Source organism: Harpia harpyja, chromosome Z (assembly GCF_026419915.1).
Source record: "Harpia harpyja isolate bHarHar1 chromosome Z, bHarHar1 primary haplotype, whole genome shotgun sequence".
Classification (NCBI taxonomy): domain Eukaryota; kingdom Metazoa; phylum Chordata; class Aves; order Accipitriformes; family Accipitridae; genus Harpia; species Harpia harpyja.
The window spans coordinates 64,468,579-64,490,476 of NC_068969.1; the positions used below are offsets into that span (position 1 = coordinate 64,468,579).

The 21,898-nt window shown below is 41.2% G+C and overlaps 1 protein-coding gene across 4 annotated transcripts in view; it reads left to right on the top strand.

The window, feature by feature from the left end:
- Positions 1-21,898, top strand: part of MEGF10 (multiple EGF like domains 10) — a 112,625-nt gene that overhangs the window by 86,200 nt on the left and 4,527 nt on the right. For all 4 annotated transcript variants that reach the window (XM_052778335.1, XM_052778339.1, XM_052778337.1 and 1 more), the window contains 10 exons: positions 1,235-1,369; positions 1,740-1,868; positions 10,061-10,189; positions 11,883-12,011; positions 14,562-14,690; positions 15,218-15,454; positions 16,801-16,928; positions 17,093-17,216; positions 19,185-19,229; positions 20,753-20,959. In XM_052778335.1, coding sequence (XP_052634295.1) covers positions 1,235-1,369; positions 1,740-1,868; positions 10,061-10,189; positions 11,883-12,011; positions 14,562-14,690; positions 15,218-15,454; positions 16,801-16,928; positions 17,093-17,216; positions 19,185-19,229; positions 20,753-20,959 — 1,392 coding nt within the window. The remainder of the gene's footprint in view (positions 1-1,234; positions 1,370-1,739; positions 1,869-10,060; positions 10,190-11,882; positions 12,012-14,561; positions 14,691-15,217; positions 15,455-16,800; positions 16,929-17,092; positions 17,217-19,184; positions 19,230-20,752; positions 20,960-21,898) is intronic.

The following is a 21,898-nucleotide window of genomic DNA, read 5'->3' on the forward strand; positions in this document are numbered from 1 at the left end:
TAAATCCCACATTAGTGTGGCATTAATATTCCTTAAGCATTTCTAAGTGCAGTAATTATTCTCACTATCTAATCTCTAAAGGCCTTGCAGTTAATCAGTTAATCCAAAGGCAGACTTAAGTGTAACACTACATGTAAAAATGTTCCCTGTGTTTTGGAACTGTGCCTATAACCTGGACAAGAGGCTTCCAGTCCAGTGGCTCTCAGAGCCCCTCTCTGATGTGCAGTCTGGAGGCTGGGAAGACAAAGGTCATATGAATAATTTGGATCCCAGTCAGAAGTGCCTTTTCAGTAAACAGGAAGACCTTTTGGCACTGTTTCACTTGGAAAAGTTAATCTCTCTAGAGAGATCTGGCCACATAACTTGTATCAAGTGTGTAATTAAAAGACCGAATCTTGAATGAAATTAAAATATTGAAAAGATTCCAAGTTATTGTCGGTGCTAATTGCCTCTGTGCAACAGGTATTTCTTTTGATGTATTACCTAATATTGTAATTTGTCAGGAATAAATGCCAAAAAGGGTTAGAGCAACAAAGGAGATTTTATGCAACAGTCTTTTTTTTTTTTTATTGCCTTTTGTTTCTCTTTTTTTAAAGAAACTAGTGACTTTAGCATAAGAATCAAGTGGATGACTCTGTATTCCTGGTCTCAGGTTCTCTAAAATTTAGGTGATGCATAGCTGTCTGTGCTGTGTAATGAGTACAGTGAGTACCTAAATTAAAGGATGACTGGAAAACATTTGTACTTTTTTTCTCAGTGAAAGAATGTCTATTTGTATTCCAAGTTAGGAAACACATAAGAAGTCAAGGTCTAAGATGACCTACTAATGTACAAATAAAACTATCCACTGTATTTTTTTAAATTACTTTTCTTCAAATATGCTTTAAAAGATGTTCATGTTGTAGGGGACATATAATGTATAGCCAAATATGTATAATATGTAAAGTATATATGTATTTCAAACATAACCCAAGTACAGTGTGGCCTGACAAGTAATAGAATGTCAACTAACTCATTACTAACTGGAATATAGTAAAACCTTGAGGAAGATGAGCAAATCTCCTTTCATGTGTGTAAAGCATTGAATTCGATGAATAATAACAGCTACCATTGCAACTCTTGTGCATTTAGGAAGCAGAGCTAATTCAAAGTCAGGAACAAGTGCACTGAAGAGTAGTTCATGGCTATATGGAAAGTGCAGGAAGCAATGACTGTTTGTTCTTTCTGATTCCAGTTTGTTCCCCTGGGTTTTATGGCCACCGCTGCAGCCAGACATGCCCCCAGTGTGTACACAGCAGTGGTCCCTGCCACCATATTACTGGCTTATGTGACTGCTTACCTGGATTTACAGGAGCCCTCTGTAATGAAGGTACAGGTTGTAATAAAGACTCTCTGGGATGCAGAGACCAAGCACTGTAATAATTTTCATTCCATCTCTTGGAAACTATAAACCCAAAAATCGTTTCTGTTGTAGTATGTGCAGTTTATAAATTAGGAATCTTAAGCAGGTTTAAGCTGTTTGAACATTTGATCTTGAAGTATGAAACCCACTGTATTCTTATTTGTATTATTTGTATAATGAGTGTGTATAATGGGCTTACCAGAATTTATGCCTTACTTTAACATTATACTAAGCAATACATTTCTTGATCCAAATATTAGTTGCTTTCTCTTGAAATAAAGAAAATACAATCTGTTCTGATTATTAAGGAGCTCTAATTCTGACAACTTTTTCTCAGTGTGTCCTAGTGGCAGATTTGGCAAGAACTGCATTGGAATATGCACCTGCACCAATAATGGAACATGTAATCCTATTGATAGATCCTGTCAGTGTTACCCTGGCTGGATTGGTAGTGACTGCTCTCAGCGTAAGTATCAGCTTTTCTTCCTTTATTTTTAAAACAATGAATCAGGGTTTGGGTATTTAAATTCTCTACTTTTTGGTAAAGAAACACTCTCTAAGTCAGAATTGAGGACTTCATGGTATGTAAAGAAGAGATCCTAAACTTTTCTGCATTTCATTGGCACTATCAGAAACACATTTATACTATGATTTTTCTAATAAGTGGGCTGGAGCATATGACAAGAGGGATCAATTTTCAGTCTTCCACTGCCCAAAGAGTTGTGGAGAAGCTGGATCAGACTTGTTTCAGAAGTGCACCGTTAAAAGACAAGAGGCAATGCTCACAGGTTGCAACAACGGTGACTTTTACTAGATACAGGAAAAAACATCCTTACTGTGAGTGGTCAAGCATAGCAACTGTCCAGGGAGGCTCTGAAGTTTCCAGTCTGGACGAGGTTGTGAAATTATCATCACTGAAGATCCTTTGAGCAGGATGTTGGACTAGTTGATGCTAGAGCATCTAAATCTTTTCATCTTCCAACAGGAAAAAGTCTGTGACTTGATGAATCTTGCATTGCAGAGAGGGTTCTTGACCTGTTGTTTACTCATTTGTAATTATTTAGTCTTATCACAGTAGTGTTGTGAATATCCCAGGGCTTGTATAATCAGGATAGTCTTATGAATAACAGAGGTATTATTTTGCAAATAAGGAGCTGAGGCACTGAAATACAGGGTGTTTTTTCTTATTACTGTTGCATAGAAAGCTACTAGCAACGCTCAGAACAGAGCCAAGATTTTCTCAGATACAAGTTAGTGCTCTGGCTGCAAGACCATCCTTACGTTTGTTAAACATTTGAGCATTTTGTTAAGAAATTTTTCACTATGACTTGTTTTAAGTGTTTATAACTTTTTGATGGATTTTTCTCTTTCTTCCTTTTATAAATGTCTCACAGATACACATTTTTAGTGTCTTTCTACCTCACTCAATAAGTATTGTCTTGGTATGGTAAACTCAGTGCAGACTTTGTTGCTGACTTAAAAAGGAGAAGGGCTAGGCCCTAATTTTATTATGTTTCATCAAGTTATTTTATTCAATAATTAGGCATTCTCCAGATGCCTTGCTGGGTTTATGCAAATTACTGGTGACAGGAAAGAAATATCTGAAGCAAAACTCACGAGAAGCATATCCAATTCCATAAGGTACCAAAATCACAGAATGGTTTGTGTTGGAAGGGACCTAAAAGATCATCTAGTTCCACGCCCCCTGCCACATGCAGGGACACCTTCCACTAGACCAGGTTGCTCAAAGCCCCATCCAGCCTGGCCTTGAACAATTCCAGGGATGGGGCATCCACAGCCTCTCTGGGCAACCTGTTCCAGTGCCTCACCACCCTCACCGTCAAGAACTTCTTCCTTACATCTAACCAAATCCATGCTCTTTCAGTTTAAAGTCATTACCTCTTGTCCTATCACTACACGCTCTTGTAAAAAGTCCCTCTCCGGCTTTCTTGTAGGCCCCCTTTAAGGACTGGAATGCTGCTATAAGGTCTCCCTGGAGCCTTCTCTACTCCAGGCTGAACAACTCCAACTCAGTCTGTCCGCATAGATATGCTCCAGCTCTCTGGTCATCTTCATGGCCCTCCTCTGGACTTGTTCCAACAGGTCCATGTCCTTCTTGGGGGCCCCAGAGCGGAACGCAGTACTCCAGGTGGGGTCTCATGAGAGCAGAGCAGAGGGGGAGAGTCACCTCCCTCAACCTGCTGGTCACACTTCTTTTGATGCAGCCCAGGATACAGTTGGCTTTCTGGGCTGCAAGCGCACATTGCCACGTCATGTGGAGCTTCTCGTCAACCAACACCCCCAAGTCCTTTTCCGTAGGGCTGCTTTCAATCCACTGATTGCCCAGCCTGTATTTGTGCTTGGGATTGTCCCGACCCATGTGCAAGGCCTTGCACTTGGCCATGATGAACTTCATGAAGTTCTCATGGGCCCACCTCTCAAGCCTGTTAAGGTCCCTCTGGAAGGCATCCCTTCCCTCCAGCGCGTCGACTGCACCACGCAGCTTGGTGTTGTTGGCAAACTTGCTGAGGGTGCACTCAATCCCACTGTCCACGTTGCCGACAAAGATGTTAAACAGTGCTGGTCCCAATACCAACCCATGAGGAACGCCCCTCAGTCTGGACATCCAGCCGTTGACAGCAATGCTTTGAGTGTGAACATCCAGCCAATTCTTATGCACCAAGTGGTCCATCTGTCAAATCCATGTCTCTCCAATTTAGAGACAAGGGTGTTGTGCGGGACAGTGTCAAATGCTTTGCACAGGTCCGGGTAGATGACGTCCGTTGCTCTTCCCTTATCCACCAACACTGTAACCCCATCATAGAAGGCCACCAAATTTGTCAGGCATGATTTGCCCTTAGTGAAGCCTTGTTGGCTGTCACCAGTCACCTCCTTATTTTCCATGTGCCTTAGCATAGTTTCCAGGAGGATGTGCTCCATGATCTTGCCTGGCACAGAGGTGAGACTGACCAGTCTGTAGGTCCCTGGGTCTTCCTTTTTTCCTCATTTTAAGAATGGGGGTTATGTTTCCCCTTTTCCAGTCAGTGGCAACTTCCCTGGACTGCCACGACTTCTCAAATATGATAGATAGTGGCTTAGCCACTTCATCTGCCCATTCCTTCAGGACTCACAGATGGACCTCATCAGGTCCTATGGACTTGTGTAACTTCAGGTTCCTTAGATGGTCTCAAACCTGATCTCCTACGGTGGGCGGTTCTTCATTTTCCCAGTCCGTACCTTTGCGTTCTGCGACTTGGGTGGTGTGGCTGGAGCACTTGCCAGTGAAGACTGAGGCAAAAAACTCTTTGAGTACCTCAGCCTTCTCCATATTCCAGGTAACCAGGTCTCCCATTTCCTTCCAAAGAGGGCCTACATTTTCCCTGGTCTTCCTTTTATCACTGATGTACCTATAGAAGCTTTTCTTGTTGCAGTTGACATCCCTGGGCAGATTTAATTCTATCAAGGCTTTAGCTTTCCTGACCTGATCCCTGGCTGCTCAGACAATTTCTCTGTTTATTCCTCCCAGGCTACCTGTCCTTGTTTCCACCCTCTGTGGGCTTCCTTCTTGTGTTTGAGTTTGTTCAGGAGCTCCTCGTTCATCCACGCAGGCCTCCTGGCATTTTTGCCTGACTTCCTCTTTGTTGGGATGCATCACTCCTGAGCTTGGAGGAGGTGATCCTTGAATATTAACCAGCTTTCTGGGGCCTCTCTTCCCTCCAGGGCTTTATCCTGTGGTACTCTACCAAGCAGATCCCTGAAGAGGCCAAAATCTGGTCTTCTGAAGTCCAGGGTAGTGAGCTTGCTGTGTGCTCTCCTTGCTGCCCTAAGGATCTTGAACTCCAGCATTTCATGGTCACTGCAGCCAAGGCTGCCCTTGAGCTTCATATTCCCCACCAGCCCCTCCTTGTTGGTGAGCACAAGGTCCGGCACAGCACCTCTCCTCATTGGCTCCTCCATCACTTGGAGAAGGAAGTTGTCATCAATGCATTCCAGGAACCTCCTGGATTGCTTACACCCTGCAGTGTTGTCCCTCCAACAGTTATTGGATGGTTGAAGTCCCCAGTGAAGACCATGGCTTGTGAACCTGAGGCTGCTCCTATCTGTCTGTAGAGGGCCTCATCTGCTTGGACTTCCTGGTCAGGTGGCCTGTAGCAGACCCACACTGCAATGTCACCTGTCCCTGCCTTCCCTTTAATCCTGACTCATAAGCTCATAAGGTCTCGGTCAGTTCTTCATCCATCCCCAGGCAGACCTCTGTGCACTCCAGCTGGTCATTGACATAGAGGGTGACACCCCCTCCTTGTGTCCTCTGCCTGTCCTTCCTGAAGAGCCTGTATGCTTCCATTCCAACACTCCAGTCATAGGAGCCATCCCACCACATCTCCATGATGCCGATAAGATCATAGCCCTGCAGGCATGTGCACGTCTCTAAGTCCTCTTGTTTATTCCCCATGCTACGTGTGTTTGCCCAGAGGCATTTAAGTTGGGCTCCAATGAAGCTGACTTACTGGCTGGAGTGGCTGGAATTCCTTTGTGCTGCTCTTCAGGTGCTCTCCTGCTGACCTGTGATCCCTCTGCAGTCTCCAGGCATCTATCGCTGACACTGGCATTAAACTGGTAGGATTGGGATGGATTGGGGTTCCCCTCCCTTGGCAACTTATTTTAAAGCCCTCTTCGCCAGCTTGGCAAGCCTATGACCAAAGATGCTCTTCCCCTTCTCTGACAGATGCACCCCATCAGCCCCCAGTAGACCAGGTTTCTCAAAGCAAGTCCCATGGTCTAAGTAGCTGAACCCCTGGCTGTGGCACCAGTCCCATAACCATTTGCTGATTCACCAGATTTGACTGGCCCTTTCAAACCCCTTCCCTTTGGTGGGGAGGATTGATGAAAAAACTGCCTGTGCTCCGGAGTCCCTTACTGCTGCTCCCAGGGCTCTGTAATCCTTCTTCATATTCCTCAGACTGCGGATAATAGTCGGTGGACTGTATGAGGCTTGGTAGTTTCTCGATGACGTCCCCGATACAAGCCCCCAGTAAGCAGTGCACCTCTCTAGAGAGTGTGTCAGGTAGGCAAATGGGTGCCTCTGTACCTCTCAGAAGAGAGTCACCTACTACCATCACCTGTTACCTCTTCATAGTTGGACTGGTTGTTATACGGGGAGCGGATCAGGCTGCCTTACTCAGCTGCAGCGTCTCTCCTGATATGACAGGTCTTCCCTCTTTAGTCTGCAGAGTGGTGAAGCGGTTCTGCAAGGGCACCTCAGGCTTCGGGGGATGTCTCTTCTTCCTGCAGGTCCTTGCTGTTGCAAGCTTCCATTCTTCTGCATTATTGGCTCCCCTCCCTTCTGTGTGTGCCAGTGGGGGAGTTTTTGCCTGTTTGGCCGTGGGCAGTGGGTCCACTGCAGACTGCGCTTGGAACCCGCTACCTAACCCATTCTCAGCCTCCCTGACGTTATGCAGCCTTCTCACTGCCTCCTGCAGCTCAGCCACCTGCTGCAGGAGGTCCTCCACCTGGGCACACCTTTTGCAGGCAGGCCTGCTGCCTGTCACTGCCCCAGGAGAAAGGTCCAGGCACTGCCTGCCGTCTGCGGTCTGCACTGCAGCCTCTCCCTTCAGCAGCTCCATCTGGGTGGAGGCACTGGCCACCACTGGGATGGATGGTGCAGACCCCCCAGCCAGAGCTGCAGCCTTTGCTCTCATGAGTGCCCACAATTCTGCCTTGAGGATCAGGTAGGATGAGTGTCCTTGGCCTGTGCAGATGGTCACAGAACGGTGCCACAGTCCACACAGTCTGAAACACATGCATGCCAAAATTTCAGTCAACCCATTTTTATGAATAAAAGAAGCTGTACCAGACCCTGATATGTCAAAATTCAAAAGACATTGTGCCGGGGTTTCCAGGGAGGTGCGTTTCCTAATAACATGCCTCATTGGTTTATATCATTTATGGTTTGACTGGTTCAGGTTAACTGGCTCTGTACCAGTGAGATGTAACATCTGGTCAATTTGGAAAAAAAACCTTTGCTGGCTAAATTCTGTGAAGTGATTAGCATGCACTACTCAATATGATACCAAAATAAATCTTAGGTCTATTCCTGTAGAAGCCAGTATCAACAAAGGTCCCTGTTTTTATGGTAAAATAAGTAGGTAGTTGGGAGAGTAGCAGAATAGGGGTATTTAGGAGGAGGAGGGACTTAGTCACTGAATCAATAACAGGAAAATGGTGCCAACAATATGAATGGAAGCGTCTATTGAGGCTGTGCTCATGGACCGTAACAGAGGAAGTTTATTTGCTTTGTATAAAGGCCTTTCGTTCACATGGAAAATAATGATTCCATTAATTTCTTTTGGAACTAGCGACCTTTTTGAAACTTCTAACCTTTCGTCTGTATGTGATTTACATTCCTTCTTAGTTGACCACTAATTTCAAACACACACACACACACAAAAAAAAAGTCATTATAAGGCACAACTGAAGTGGAAACAACAAAAAACAAACTTAGCGTCGTGGTTTAAGCCCAGCTGGTAACAAAGCACCATGAAGCCGCTTGCTCACTCCTCCCCCTCTCCCCTGGTCCCTGGTGGGATGAGGAGGAGAAAATATAAAGAAAAGCTTGTGTGTCAAGACAAGGACAGGGAGGGATCACTCCCCACTTATGGTCAAGGGCAAAAACCAGACTCAACTTGGGGAAAAAAACAAAATAAATTTAATTTACTACCAATCAAATCAAAACAAGGATAATGGCAAGTAAACCCAAATCTTAAAACACCTTCCCCCCACCCCTCCCTCCTTCCTGGCTCAATTCCACTCCCAGTTTTCTCTACCTCCTCCCCCCCAGCAGCACAGGGGGACGGGGAATGGGGGTTGCAGTCAGTTCATCACACGTTGTCTCTGCCGCTTCTTCCGCCTCAGGGAGAGGAGTCCTCACTCTTCCCCTGCTCCAGCATGGGGTCCCTCCCACGGGAGACAGTCATTCACAAACTCCTCCGGCGTAGGTACTTCCCATGGGCTGCAGTCCTTCAGGCACAGGCTGCGCCAGTGCGGGCTTTCCCATGGAGTCATGGCCATCTTCGGGGCATCCCCCTGCTCCGGCGTGGGGTCGTCCATGGGCTGCAGATGGGCATCTGCTCCCCCGCTCCCCTCCATGGGCTGCAGGGGGACAGCCTGCCATCTCACCACAGGCTGCAGGGGCATCCACCTCCTCCAGAGCACCTCCTCCCCCTCCTTCCTCACTGACCTTGGTATATGCAGAAGGGTTCCTCTCACATTCCAAAACCACTACTCACTGCAGGTTCCCCTTCTTAAATCTGTTCTCCCAGAGGCGCTACCACCGTCGCTGATGGGCTTGGCCTGGGCCAGAGTTGGGTCTGACTTGGAGCCGGGGAGGCTTCTGGCAGCTTCTCACAGGAGCCACCCCTGCAGCCCCTCCCCCACTACCAAAACCCCACCACACAAACCCAAAACACTTAGTACTTTTTTTTGTTTCAATGCAATGTAATATATTTCTTAATGAAGTGAAATTTGGGCAAAGGTAACACTTTGCAAAAATACAGCCCACACATATATGAGTCATTATGCAAACATTTAAAGGATTCAAGAGGTTTTATTGCTCACACACAGGTCTCTGGACAACCAAATCAGTACACAACAATAAGAAGTTATCAGCCTTTTTAAACTTACACAGGAATAAGGCTAAGGCTTCCATGTCTGACCTGTTTCTTCTCTCCTATGAAATACTCATGTTGTACTTCAACAGAACTATTTTTGAATTATGTATCTATTTACTAAAGAAACTAAAAACCTCAGGATGTGAATCCTAATCAACAGAAAGGGGCTATTCTTAGAGTACCTTCTGTACTTAGTGGTATTCTGACATGAAGAAAATTGTCTTTTGCTGTCTCTGAATAGTAATCAGCATTTTGGAACCACTTCACTATTCTAATGGCAGCACGTCGTATCAGTTTCATTCACCATGACATTTTCAAAGCAGTCAGTAAAATTCTACCTCATAACATGTTGACATGATGGTGAGTGAAAAAAATCTCCAGTTCATAGATAATTACTTGGTTTTTAGAAATACTGTATTGATTAATGGACCCAAGGAAGCAACTGACTTAACTTGATGAAGGTACAGTCCTGATTATATGCCTATATTTAGGCAATTTTGTAGAATTTAACAGTGGAAATACAAGAAGTAAGCTTAGTATTGGGTCTAAAGCTATAGGCTATAAGACATGTTTCAACCTTCTCTGTTTATTCTCCTTCACCTCTGAGGCTTAAAAGGCATATCCCCTTGACTATGCTCAACTGAACTGTTTTCAGATGAAAAAATAAATTAAGAAAGGAAACTTACATGACTTTTTCTATGAGAAAGCTGGTACAAGTATCCTAGTTCCTGAGTATTAAGTATGTATCACTGGTTTCTTTCACACATTCAATCTTTTTCAGCACTTTTTAGCTAGAGTAAAATGATTCCTTAGTTAAAAAAAAAAAAATTTGGCTATTTGATCAGAAGGGAGCAGCCCCAAAAATACATTTAAAAGAAAAACAATAAACCCCAAATGAAGCAGTGGTCATATGTGAATGTAAGCAGCTCTATTCATGGGTATCAAGGATCTTTGTCATTTGAGATTAATTAATTGCTCTGGGTTGTTTTAGCTTGCCCACCTTCCCACTGGGGACCAAACTGCATCCACACGTGCAACTGCCATAATGGAGCTTACTGCAGTGCCTACGATGGGGAATGCAAATGTACCCCGGGATGGACTGGCCTTTACTGTACACAAAGTAAGTGACTTTTGTTATCCGTTCTTAGTCTACAAATCAATGACAGAATTTTCCTTCAGAATTTTCACACTTCATTCATTGATTTCTTCCCATGCTGCTGAACCTTTTTTGATCCAGAAGATGCAATACATTACCTGCATGGTTGCAGGGAGGCCCCTGTATAAGCACTGGCAGAGTGCTGGCCACTACATTCAGGCTTCTCTTTAGCCTTCCTTTGGAGGAAGACAACTTTTGGCCGCAGCCAGGCATCCCTGTGGAAGAGTCTGTCATGTGCACATGCAGAATGAATGACTGACATTCATATGCTACCACTGCAGATGTGTGGTTATGGGTGCAGTCTATAGCATGGATGGTGTTCTGCAGGTGTTCCCCACAGGGTGGGATGACAGTACCATCTAATTCCTTCCCTCTCTGAAACGCCCCCCAAAAGTACTCTAGCAGCAGGGACCCAACAACCAAGATTGTAAGATAACACAGAGCTGACTGAAGCCATGAGAATAGCTTCTGGCTTAGCTGTGGCTGTGGTCTACTGAGGCACAGTCCCTGTTGTCACTGCAAAGTGATCATACAGTACATCTTGTATCTGTAATTGCTACCACCCGAGGGCAATTGCAACAACAGCTGTAGCTCAGCACCTGTAATTCAAATACTGATATAGAAGCTATTTTATTTGGAACTTAGAAACTTAACGTCACTAGACTGTAATGTTACAATTTTTTTTTAAATTTTCTTCATGTAATTAATACATTAATACTGATGTTTTTCCCAAGAGATTTTCATTAAAATAAAAATACAAGCTGTGCAGTGACGGGGTGTAGGTATATGGCACCCATTATATGCTGGGTAAGAGTTTATATAAAGTTTGAGAAATAAACATTTGTTAGAGATAGATGTTGATGAAGCTGGCTTCTTATCTTTATCATATTACAGCTTCAATTTGGTTTATCTTCAATCCAAGCACCCCCACTGTCTGTAATCTGGGCACAACCATTATCTTAGAACTCTAGAAAAATAAGACTGCTAACTGTGTTTTGCCTTCAGTGTTTAAATACACATTTTTCATAAAATCAGAACTCTCCTTTTCCAACTGAATAATGTCATAATGGCAGGAAATAACAGATATATTATAGGGCCATATAGATGCAGCTCTGGAAGACATTCACTATACTGGTTCAGCTGTCAGCTATCATGGTTATTTTGCTTCCTGCTGGTGAATAATGATCTCTTTGCAGTGATATGTCTTCTTCATACTGAAATGGTATCTTTGTGAGGAGCTGAGATACAATATGTTATTATTTTTAATTTTTTATGCTTCAACATCAACTGTACAGAAAGTGTGTCCAAAGGTTCATTCATCACTGAACAGACTCCCTGCTCTTGTTCACAAACTGCCCTCTTTCTCCTCCTTCAAATATCTTCTTAAACCCATTTCTCTGAAGCGCCCTTCTTGCTGCCTTCTGAACATCTGCTGTCCGCACAGTTTCCCAACCTCATTTTTATGTAGCTTTTGCCTAATGTGTATTTTAAACCACTTAAAATAGGGTGGGTCTTGATCTATTGTGTTTACAGAATGCCATGTTGAGTAGCAGGGCTAGAGCAATGACTTCTCAACAACATACTTAACCAGAATATTTGCATTTTATTTCTAGAGCAGTTTTTCACGCCTTTCCCTGTCCCCTTCCTTGTATTGCAGGATGTCCCCTAGGGTTTTACGGGAAGGACTGTGCATTGATATGCCAATGTCAGAACGGAGCTGACTGCGACCACATCAGTGGGCAGTGCACCTGCCGCACAGGGTTCATGGGGAAGCACTGCGAGCAGAGTGAGTAGGGATGGGAATTGTTTATGCCTGGTAGCAAATACTGAACCCTGAGCCAACCCTCTGTTGTTTTGACTACAGCTGTGATACAACCTCTTGGATTTAGTGGGAATTTTGATGGAGAAAGAGCTTCGGGAGTTGGACCTAGGCTTTTTCCAAACAGATAAAAGCCCACAGAATTAGTTATTAAGACTGATTATGATTGTGATGGCCATTTCTTTCAATTTATAGCTACATGGAAAAGGCATTTGTACTACATTCTAGTTGCTTTGGACATAATGCTAAAAAACCTCCAACAACTCTGTCATGTAAAAGTAACAAATGAATCCAAGTAATTTTCATTACCATAAACCACAATGAAAACTAATAGTTAGAAAACTAAAGAAGTACCACATCAATCCTAGTGGATAGAATTAATCTTTGCAATGTGGTTTTACAATACAGTTGGATTACAAAAGCGTAATAGATGGCATTTTGTTTTCACATATGTGTGATTCTTTACCCAAGAAAATCAAGAATAACACCACTGATGTCAGCGGTGGCAAAACATTGTACAACATTAAAAGACTAATCAGGCTCATAAGCACAGAACTGTTAGTCCGACTTTTGCTAACATTACAGAGTGGTGCTCACACACTTCATGCATTATGTTGCAGTGCAAAGGAATCCATTCAACCTACTATTGTGAAGTTTTAAACCCATCTTTGGCATCAGCGTTGTGCACAAAGCATTGCTTTTGATGTGTGGAGGACACTAAGTATTACCTATAACCAGGACTGATTTAGCTGCATCTGGATCTGAAGGGCTGTGCAGTGGCCAAGATACATGTGTCATACCTGTAACAGAAGGGAGGGGAGGTTACTACCATCTCTATAGGCACACTTTATTCCCTCAGCAGTTGGTCTAGCCCCTAGGAGTTATTTTTTTAAGGCTAATCAACATTTATGGTAGAACCACTAAAAATTTAGAAGTGGATTTTTTTTTCCTAACAAAAATACAGTTGCAGCAAAATCTGAATGGTTTAGAGGAATATATTTACTTCAGTGAAATAATAGGTGGCAGCATGTAATTATTACATATTTAAATTTTCTTATTCCGCTCTGATGATTTCAGTGTTTCACTTCAAAGAGCATTAATGTTTAGGAAAAGATAAACTTTCTAAGATCCTCTCCTGATGTCATGATCAAAAGATCATTTTGAATACTTTGGCAAATCTAACTTTATTATTATGTTTTATAGTTTTTATATTTCATCCTATAATTTGGTAATAGTGATTTAACAATATTAAACTAAATGTTTTGGTATTTCTGAATTTGAACGTCAGTTTTAAAAATTGACTTTTTATTCCAGTTCAGATTTCAAAATGCCAGAGTATATTATGACATGATGGGTTTTGCCCAGCCATTGACTTCAATAGTTATATTCTTGTTTTATTGAATGTAACCAAGAGAAGGAGAGGGTATATAAGCATGAAATTCCACTTGAGTCTGGATTTATCAAGACTGCAAGAACATTTCTCTAAAATCTATTGTGTTAAATTATCATGTAAATTATTCTAAATTAGGAATACAGAAAAGATGAGTTAGATATTTTAAAAAGACAAGAAGAAAAACAAATTAATATAATTACAAAACTCCTGAGAGATTTCAGAAAATTGAGTCTCAGAAGGGGAAGAAATACCATACTTTCTTAAACCATCAGAACTACAATAATGTAACAAGCCACACAGTAACAGAGGTGGCAGTATAAAAGAAATAATTTTTATTAGTGTAGGATAATTCTCTACCATGCTAATTGCCTGATGTAGAAGACACTTTGATCAGTAATTAATTATTGTACTCAAATCACTCTGGGAGAGAAAAAATAATGTAAAAGTCTTCCAATTAGCTTATTCTTCATAATCTAGCACTCTTCTTCTGTAGGTAGGTTCTCAGTATATCCATTACAGTATCAAAGTATGCTATAAGAAGCCTAGTACCAGTTTTATTTTTATATAAATGCATGGTGTATATTAGACTCATTCTTACAGCCCTTATTTCTTGCTCTTTTACCACATCAGCATATTTGTCATATGACATGACACCAGACAGATGTCTGGCTTCACTCATATGTTTACGTGATTTTTCAAGCACTGGAATCTGAGTAACCTGAGAGACCTGACATTCTAGTGTAGAACTGGCATTTTGTTCACATTTTGTCCATTTCTTCACTGTCTTGTACCCTTTTAATCTATTTTTTTTCCTTCCTAATTTCACTGCCTTAGTGGCAGCAACATTACAGGTAAGGGACAATCACTTCGGAATGCAACTTCCTTCTTTTCCTTCTCCTTTCCTGCGCATACACATACACACACACACACATAGAGAGGGGTCCACTTAAAATCTTGCCCATAGAGGTCTACCACTAATAACACATTGCCATCTGCTGGCCATGTACAAAAACGTATGGGGTTAGAAACAAATCGTAGCCTGAATGGTGCTGTAGATCCGTAATACCAAAATATTTGAGAAGTACTGACTATGTATAATTTTTGTTTGCACTTATTTTGTGCAGAATGTCCTCAAGGTACATATGGGTATGGATGCCGACAGATATGTGACTGTCTGAACAACTCAACCTGTGACCACATCACAGGAACATGTTACTGCAGCCCAGGCTGGAAAGGGGCCAGGTGTGATCAAGGTAAAGCCTACATGCAATAAAATTATTGTAATTGTTTTATATAAAACTTGGATTAACCTATTAAATTCCATCTCTGTGTCATTCATTAAATTAATCTGATAAGGCATGTGTGTTTAAATAGCCCACTCTATTAAATTATATATGTTCTGTAGATTTTATAAGTATTAGATGCCTCAGTGATCGTTTACTGGAGCAAAGCACTCAAGTGTAGATTGTATGAGATGTTTTACAGTGCTGTGCTGTCCAAAGCTGCTGATAGAGCATGTGCTTTACCTGCTCTGTGCTTTTGCCTAGAGAATGTTCTTACTTTTTCAACTCCATGAAAATATCTCTTTCTATGAGGAAGATGAATGCTTTTCCTTAAGGCTAGAATTGTCGTCACATTGATTTCTGACATAGTTCTATTTTTGCATTATTGAATACAGTTAAAGTAGCAGAAAGATTTCAAAGTGAAATATTGTCTTCTGCTCCTAACACATCAGCCTCTAAATTTATGCCACATATTTTCATTTCTTCTTCTGTTTCAGCTGGTGTAATTATAGTGGGAAACTTGAACAGTTTAAGCCGTACCAGTACTGCCATCCCTGCTGATTCTTACCAGATAGGGGCTATAGCAGGCATCATCATTCTTGTCCTGGTTGTGCTTTTCCTGCTAGTGCTGTTCATCATTTACAGACATAAGCAGAAAGGAAAAGAAACAAATATGCCCGCAGTGACCTATACCCCTGCTATGAGGGTCATCAATGCAGATTACACCATTTCAGGTAAGTGACATTTAGAGCAGGTTTTTTTTTCTCCATCTCTTGACTTTGTGCATTTTTAGCTGAGCTCTGAAGGGGTTCAGATCTGCCCCTACAGGACTTGAATGTGCATGTTTCACCTTTTCGCATTAGCAAGGGCTGCTGTGAGCAGGAACATACTCAGTTTTGAGAAGGGTGTCTACAATTCTGCCTTGGAAGCCTTCCTGGAAAGAGAGGCAGGGGAGGGTTTCCCTCTTTAGGAAGAGGAACACTGAGACACTGCTCTCAACTGCCTTTTGCCGGAGAGCAGCCCCTGAGACCACACTGACAGTGGTGCTGCTGAACTGGCACACGAGACCAGTGGGATGCTATGGTAGACTTGTGTGCTTACCTTTCAGCTATCAGAGACAGTTCACCCAAGTTCAGAAGGATGCTGCCCCACCATTTATAGCTGCTTAGTTTGTTCTGCATCATAGTCTTTTAATCTCTGCTTTTGATACTATGTAGGTGGCTTACCCTGGTAAAATGTGTTAATTATAAGGAACAAGTGACCTTCGATATACCTTGCTTTACTGTGTAACATTTTGCACCCTGAAATGTTTTTCTGCATTAAACAGTGGAGGTATGGACATTTCTATTCCTCTGTGCCTGTTTTCGAAAGTGTGGCAAAATATGGTTTCTACTGAGACTTTAAATTCAATGCCAACAGCTTGAATACAGAAAGTCTGCTATAGCTGTAGAAAATGAGGATTTCACACTGTGGCAAGTGTGTCACGCTGTGGCAAGATTCTGTAGAGAGGCAGATAGCAGAGTGGCTTGAGTTTGAAACAAATGAAGGGAAGGAGCAATGCTCCTGAAACAAATCAGGAGTTTTCGACCTATGAAAGTGCATGTGAGTTGGGATGCAGTGGGTACATTAAACTTTAGGCAATGCTGTCTTTTGCACACAGCTGTTAAGGAAGGAAGCAGGTAAAGAAGCCTGCAGAAACAGTTGTCAAAGTCAAGAAAGATGTATCAGCAAAGGTGGTGGTGCTCTTGAAGCACCAGAAAATGTTGCTGTGAACTTGACGGTAAAAGTGTCTATAATTAGGATAATGCTATGACTAGAGAGGCAAAAGAGAGCAATGGACCACAGCAGAAAAAGAAGTTAGCAAGTAACACTTGGGAATGCTCTGCTGAAAGTGAGGACATGACTAGTCAGTTACTGCTCTGTATCTCTAATTTCTTTAAATGAATGCAAGATTTTTCAATTTTTTTCAAGGAACTCTAAATCAGGTTCTGAAATCAGTGCAGCACTGTCAAAAACATATCCTAAGAAAGAAACGCCATGTTATTTTTAGTTGTTCATTTTCCTTTCTTTTTCTTTTCAGAAACCATCCCTCACAGTAATGGTGGAAGTGCTAACAGTCACTATTTCTCTAACCCTAGTTATCATACTCTAACTCAATGCACCACCCCACCTCATGCCAACAACATGGACAGACTGACCCTGGCAAAGGTAAAGCATAAAAAACTGGATGCTTATGTGTAGGTTAGCCTTTGGTTTACTTTGTTCCCTAATGTTTCATATTAGGTTTATTTTTGCTTTCCCTGATTATCACCTGGAAATTCAGCAACTTCTCCTCAGTTTCAGTTTTTATTACCTACCTTTCTTTGAAATAGGCAAAGAACAATCAGCTGTTTGTGAACCTTAAAAATGTGGAACCTGGAAAACGAGGCACCATCATGGACTACACAGGAACACTGCCTGCAGACTGGAAACATGGTGGCTACCTCAATGAGCTTGGTAAGAAAAAAAAAAAAAGGAGGATGTTATTCCTTGTGTTTGGGATGGATTGGAAAGCAGAGATGTTTTCCTGGTTCTCCACTCAGGGTAATGCCAGGCTTGTCAGACTGTGTGTGAGGTTCAGGGTTCTGGGTTTGACCTTCCTTTAAGGCAGTACCCTTAAAGATAAAAGAGCGACTCCTTGTGAGGAATGGTGAATCAATCCGATGCCCAGTGCAGACATGATATGCAAAATATCTCATCTTATTTTTATAAAAAGATTTGCTTATTAATTATTTTTATAAAAAAATGATTACAATTGTACAATAAGGGTCTGCTTTGGCAAAATTACATATTTGTATTAAATAAATGAGAGGTTACATATAACCTTTTTTTTTTTAATCCCCACCAAATGGAATCAATGATTTAAAAAGTAGTTTCTCATCATCTGAACTGCTTCAGATGTAAATTCTAGAAGCATCTTCTCAGCTAAACCTCCTGTTTTTTAGAAGACAGAGCATTGTCCTTAACAAGAAAAATTCCCGAGAAGTGGTGAGAGTTGCTGTACCTTGCTTTATGCTATCTTTTGCTGTCTTTTCGTCCTTTCCCAATCTCATGCATTCCAAAATGGCTGGATTGCACTGACCGTATCTCTGACCAGTGAAAGCCTTAAAAGGGACTTTCAGTGCCAGTATAATTTAGATCATTTAATTACCTTAATTTCTGTCCTTATCAGTATCAGATTCTGGGCATCAGGACAACAGCATGCAGCTTTTTTTTTTTCCTGGTCATTCCCAACCTTGGTCTAACCACAGTTCAGGCTTAGATCTGTTTTTTTTTAGAAAAGGTTTTCAGTCATAATGCTAAATGTTCAACTTTACATTTTCTTGAGCATTTGTACTAGCACTTAGGACTCCTAAGAGATACTGGCTGTAGTTAACCCACTGCAGTAGATCTTGAGTAACAGGGAGATTCTAGAGGACTGGGTGAATGCTGATATTATGTCTGTTTTCTAGGAAATCAAATGGAGTTACTTGGGTAGCTCTAGACTGGTGACCTGGGCATTAGTCTTGGTATAAACAACAGAACAGCTGACATGAGATCTAATAAATATGGATGGGATGGGAATAAAATTAATTGGTTTAGGTATCCTCAAATAACATAATTTCATTCTTGCAAACTATGAATTTTGTTTATAGAGATATTGTATAGATAAAATTATTTTAGGCCTTTTGTAAGGCTTCTAGCATAGTACCACAATACAATCTGATGAAAAAATTAGCACTCCATGATATCAATCAAAGCTATTTGAATGGATTATTTACCAGGTAAGTGCCAGGTCTCTGAAGACAGTTGTCAGGCATTGCTGATTACTGATGTTTATATTGGGATTTATATTGATAGAAAACTGTTACTAACAGATAATTGCAAAGCTGTAGGCTTAGGCTCTAGGTGTTTAGGCCATTCCTGTAGGTCAAGGGACTGGAACAGAGTGACCTTGGACAACACAATAAGATTGATTAACTTTGGAAGCAAAGTACCAAGAATTGGAGTGAACTTTGCATACCCTGAGATTTTCAGGTCAAGATGGGATGCCTTTCTGGTAGATACGGTTTTCCAGACAAAAAATATGTTTTAATCAAACAGCAGTTATTAGGTTCATTCAAGAGTAACTGGGGGAAATGTAATGGCCCGTGACATATGTGAGGTCAAACTAGATAATTTAATGGTCCCTTACGACCTTAACCACCTTCCCTGTTCAGGAAACTACTGTTTGAAAGTGTGCAAGCAAATAGTAAAAATGCTTCTGTAACCCAGTATATGCCATATATGCCTAGTATAGACTGGGCAGTTTCACAGTGCTTATAAGAGAATTATTCCGCTAAGGTAGGAATTAGTCCCAAAGCAATTTTTAAAGATTTAGAAGCTGTTATGTAATCACTTTTCTTTGATTTTAAAACTACTCTGTTTTTATATCATTTTTCTCAGGTGCTTTTGGACTTGATAGAGGATATTTGGGAAAGTCCCTGAAAGGTGAGGTTTTTTCCTGATCCATTTAGATGAAATGACAGGGACAATCAGTTTACTCTTCTAAATTATCTTTGGTTTCTGTGTGAAGAGAATATAAAATAATTTTGGACAAAATTATTCCTAGACACTGAATCAATGCATGAAGTTTGTTTGCCTTTTTTTTCTTTTTTGAGTTTTTTTTTAAAAAAAAAAACAAGCCTTTGTAAGTCTTCTATGCGTCACATCCATCAAATGTTTCTGTAATGCTTGAGTCATGAAATGGCTGTACTTTAGACAGCAGAAGGGGGATGGCCCTTGAATTCAGCCTAGTGAACCAGGTAAGGATGCATGCTGCCTCTGATGAAAGGCTTTAAAAGAGAGCCAATTCCTCTTGCAACTGGCATGGTCAGTATAGGACTGCATGACTACAAGCCTGCAGTGCTTCATCCCATTCACTGCAGGCCTTTGGAAAGGATATCAAAACATGAATTCATAGAGAGGAATGAAAAGCTTCAGAAATTCATAGTAGTGATGATATTTTGAGCTTTTGAATTACGCAGTTTTCTCATAAGACTTTATACTGGACCATACTGGTGTGTGTCACTGTTTTTGTAATACGACTAATGTATGCCAAGGGTAACTAGAATGCCTAAATATCCAAACAATGAAAAAAGTGTGGATAAATCCATATGAATAATGAGTTAAATATGTAGACAAAAGCAGCTGGTTTGTCACCTTGTGTATAATACAGGACAATTAAGCTTAAGGAGTGATTTATTATACCTGGTATTTCCTGGTTTGGAGGATTAGGGGAAGCCCAATTTAAAGTGTCTTAAAGGAGTCATGAAGTTAGGAGCAGCTATCCACTGACAGGTTCACCAAGGTCAGTATCATGCTAGATATTCAGGGTCGGGAACAAGTCTCAGCTCTAAAGCTTAGATAACAGCATGTCACAAAACAACACAGAGAACCAAGTAACATAGACATAACAAAATCTCTTTCCAGCGTAAGAAAATACGTCTTCTCTTAAACTACAGTTACCTGTCCTTCAGTTAAATCCTGAAATGACAAGCAACCTGATGTTTCCTTTTCAGTTCTTCTGCGTGCACCTTACAGAAACTTATAAGAAGCTGGTTACTCTTTTAGTGTGACTGCATACTCAGACTTTGCACCAAACAGGCCATCCCTAGAAGTCACCTTACCATCTGCCCAGACATTGCTATTGGGAACAGTGTTAGATCACTTATTTTAATAGTGTTCTGAGTTCAGCACTTGGGAAGGCAAAAAGTATTCCGAAGTGCCTATTAAAAACTGATTCTGCACATTATCTGTACTTAATGCTAGCTACTGTTTTAACCAGAATTGAAGGTGCTAAAACTTTGCAACAGGAATTTGCTGATGACAAGATCAAGCCCATAAAAGAGCTTTCCATTTAAATATTCATGTATGAGTGACTTTTTAGAACTCAAAATTAAAGAATGCCACGTTTAGTAGCAATGTCCATAGTATGTAGCATGCTTGAGATTAATATGTTTTTCTTTTTGCAGATCTAGTGAAGAACTCAGAATACAATTTAAGTAATTGTTCATTAAGCAGTTCTGAGAACCCATATGCTACTATAAAAGACCCACCGGCTCTTGTACCAAAAAGTTCAGAATGTGGCTATGTTGAAATGAAGTCACCAGCACGCAGGGACTCCCCATATGCTGAGATTGCTGGCTCTGCTTCAGCAAATAAGAACGTTTATGAAGTTGGTAAGTACAAAATCTACTTCTAGATGTTGAAGGTTAAGAACAAAGAGCACAGGACTTTTTTTCTTTGAATCAGTTTAATTAAAACACATGAAAAAATGCTGATGTGTTCAGATTCTATTTTCTGCTCAAAAGCTATACTAACAATCTCATTCTTTTCAGATAAGTGGTGTTATTCACAAGAACAGAGTTTGAAATACTTTCAGCTCTGTTCTATAACATAGAGATACCTCTGAATTTCCCTGGTTGAAAGCCTTTCTTTAAACAACAGCATAAGATAAGCTTAGCATTTGATTGCAGTATAATTCAACTGGAGATTAGGCTGTTAAGTACTGAATGCAGCTGGAGTAAGTGTATGGAAGAGATGATAGAAAAGATCTGTTTCCTCCTCTTGATCAGAAAAAACAGCATCTTCACCCACAGATGTAGTATTTCACTCATATGGGCCCTATCTAGTTACTGCATTGCTGCAGTTACTGTAGTAACAGAAAACTTTGGGGTCTTGTGGAATGGTAGTTATCCTAATGATCTCTGGACTGGAATAAAGTGTATGTCACATGTCATAGGATACCATTTTGCTTTTCTGTCCTCAATTAGAGATTCCTCTGAAATCCGTCAATATCCCCATCGTGTTTCTAAGGATTTCTATAAAATCTTGACTAAAACCCCCAAATTTATGGTTTGTGGTTTTTTTTTAGTTTGTCCACACACAAAGAACAGATGCTGGTCCACTTGCTTCTGTCAGTAAATATACTCATGGCAGGGCCCTGTTGCAAGCCCACAGGTGTAACTTAGTGTAAAGCCAAAACACCTTAACAGCAATCTTTGTTTCTCCACCTGCATTTCAGGACTCAGCATGACAAGGAATCATTATATTGAAGCAGAAAGGAGAGGGTATTTTGTAATGCAAACTGAAATGAAATACAGTGCTTGCCTTCTGTT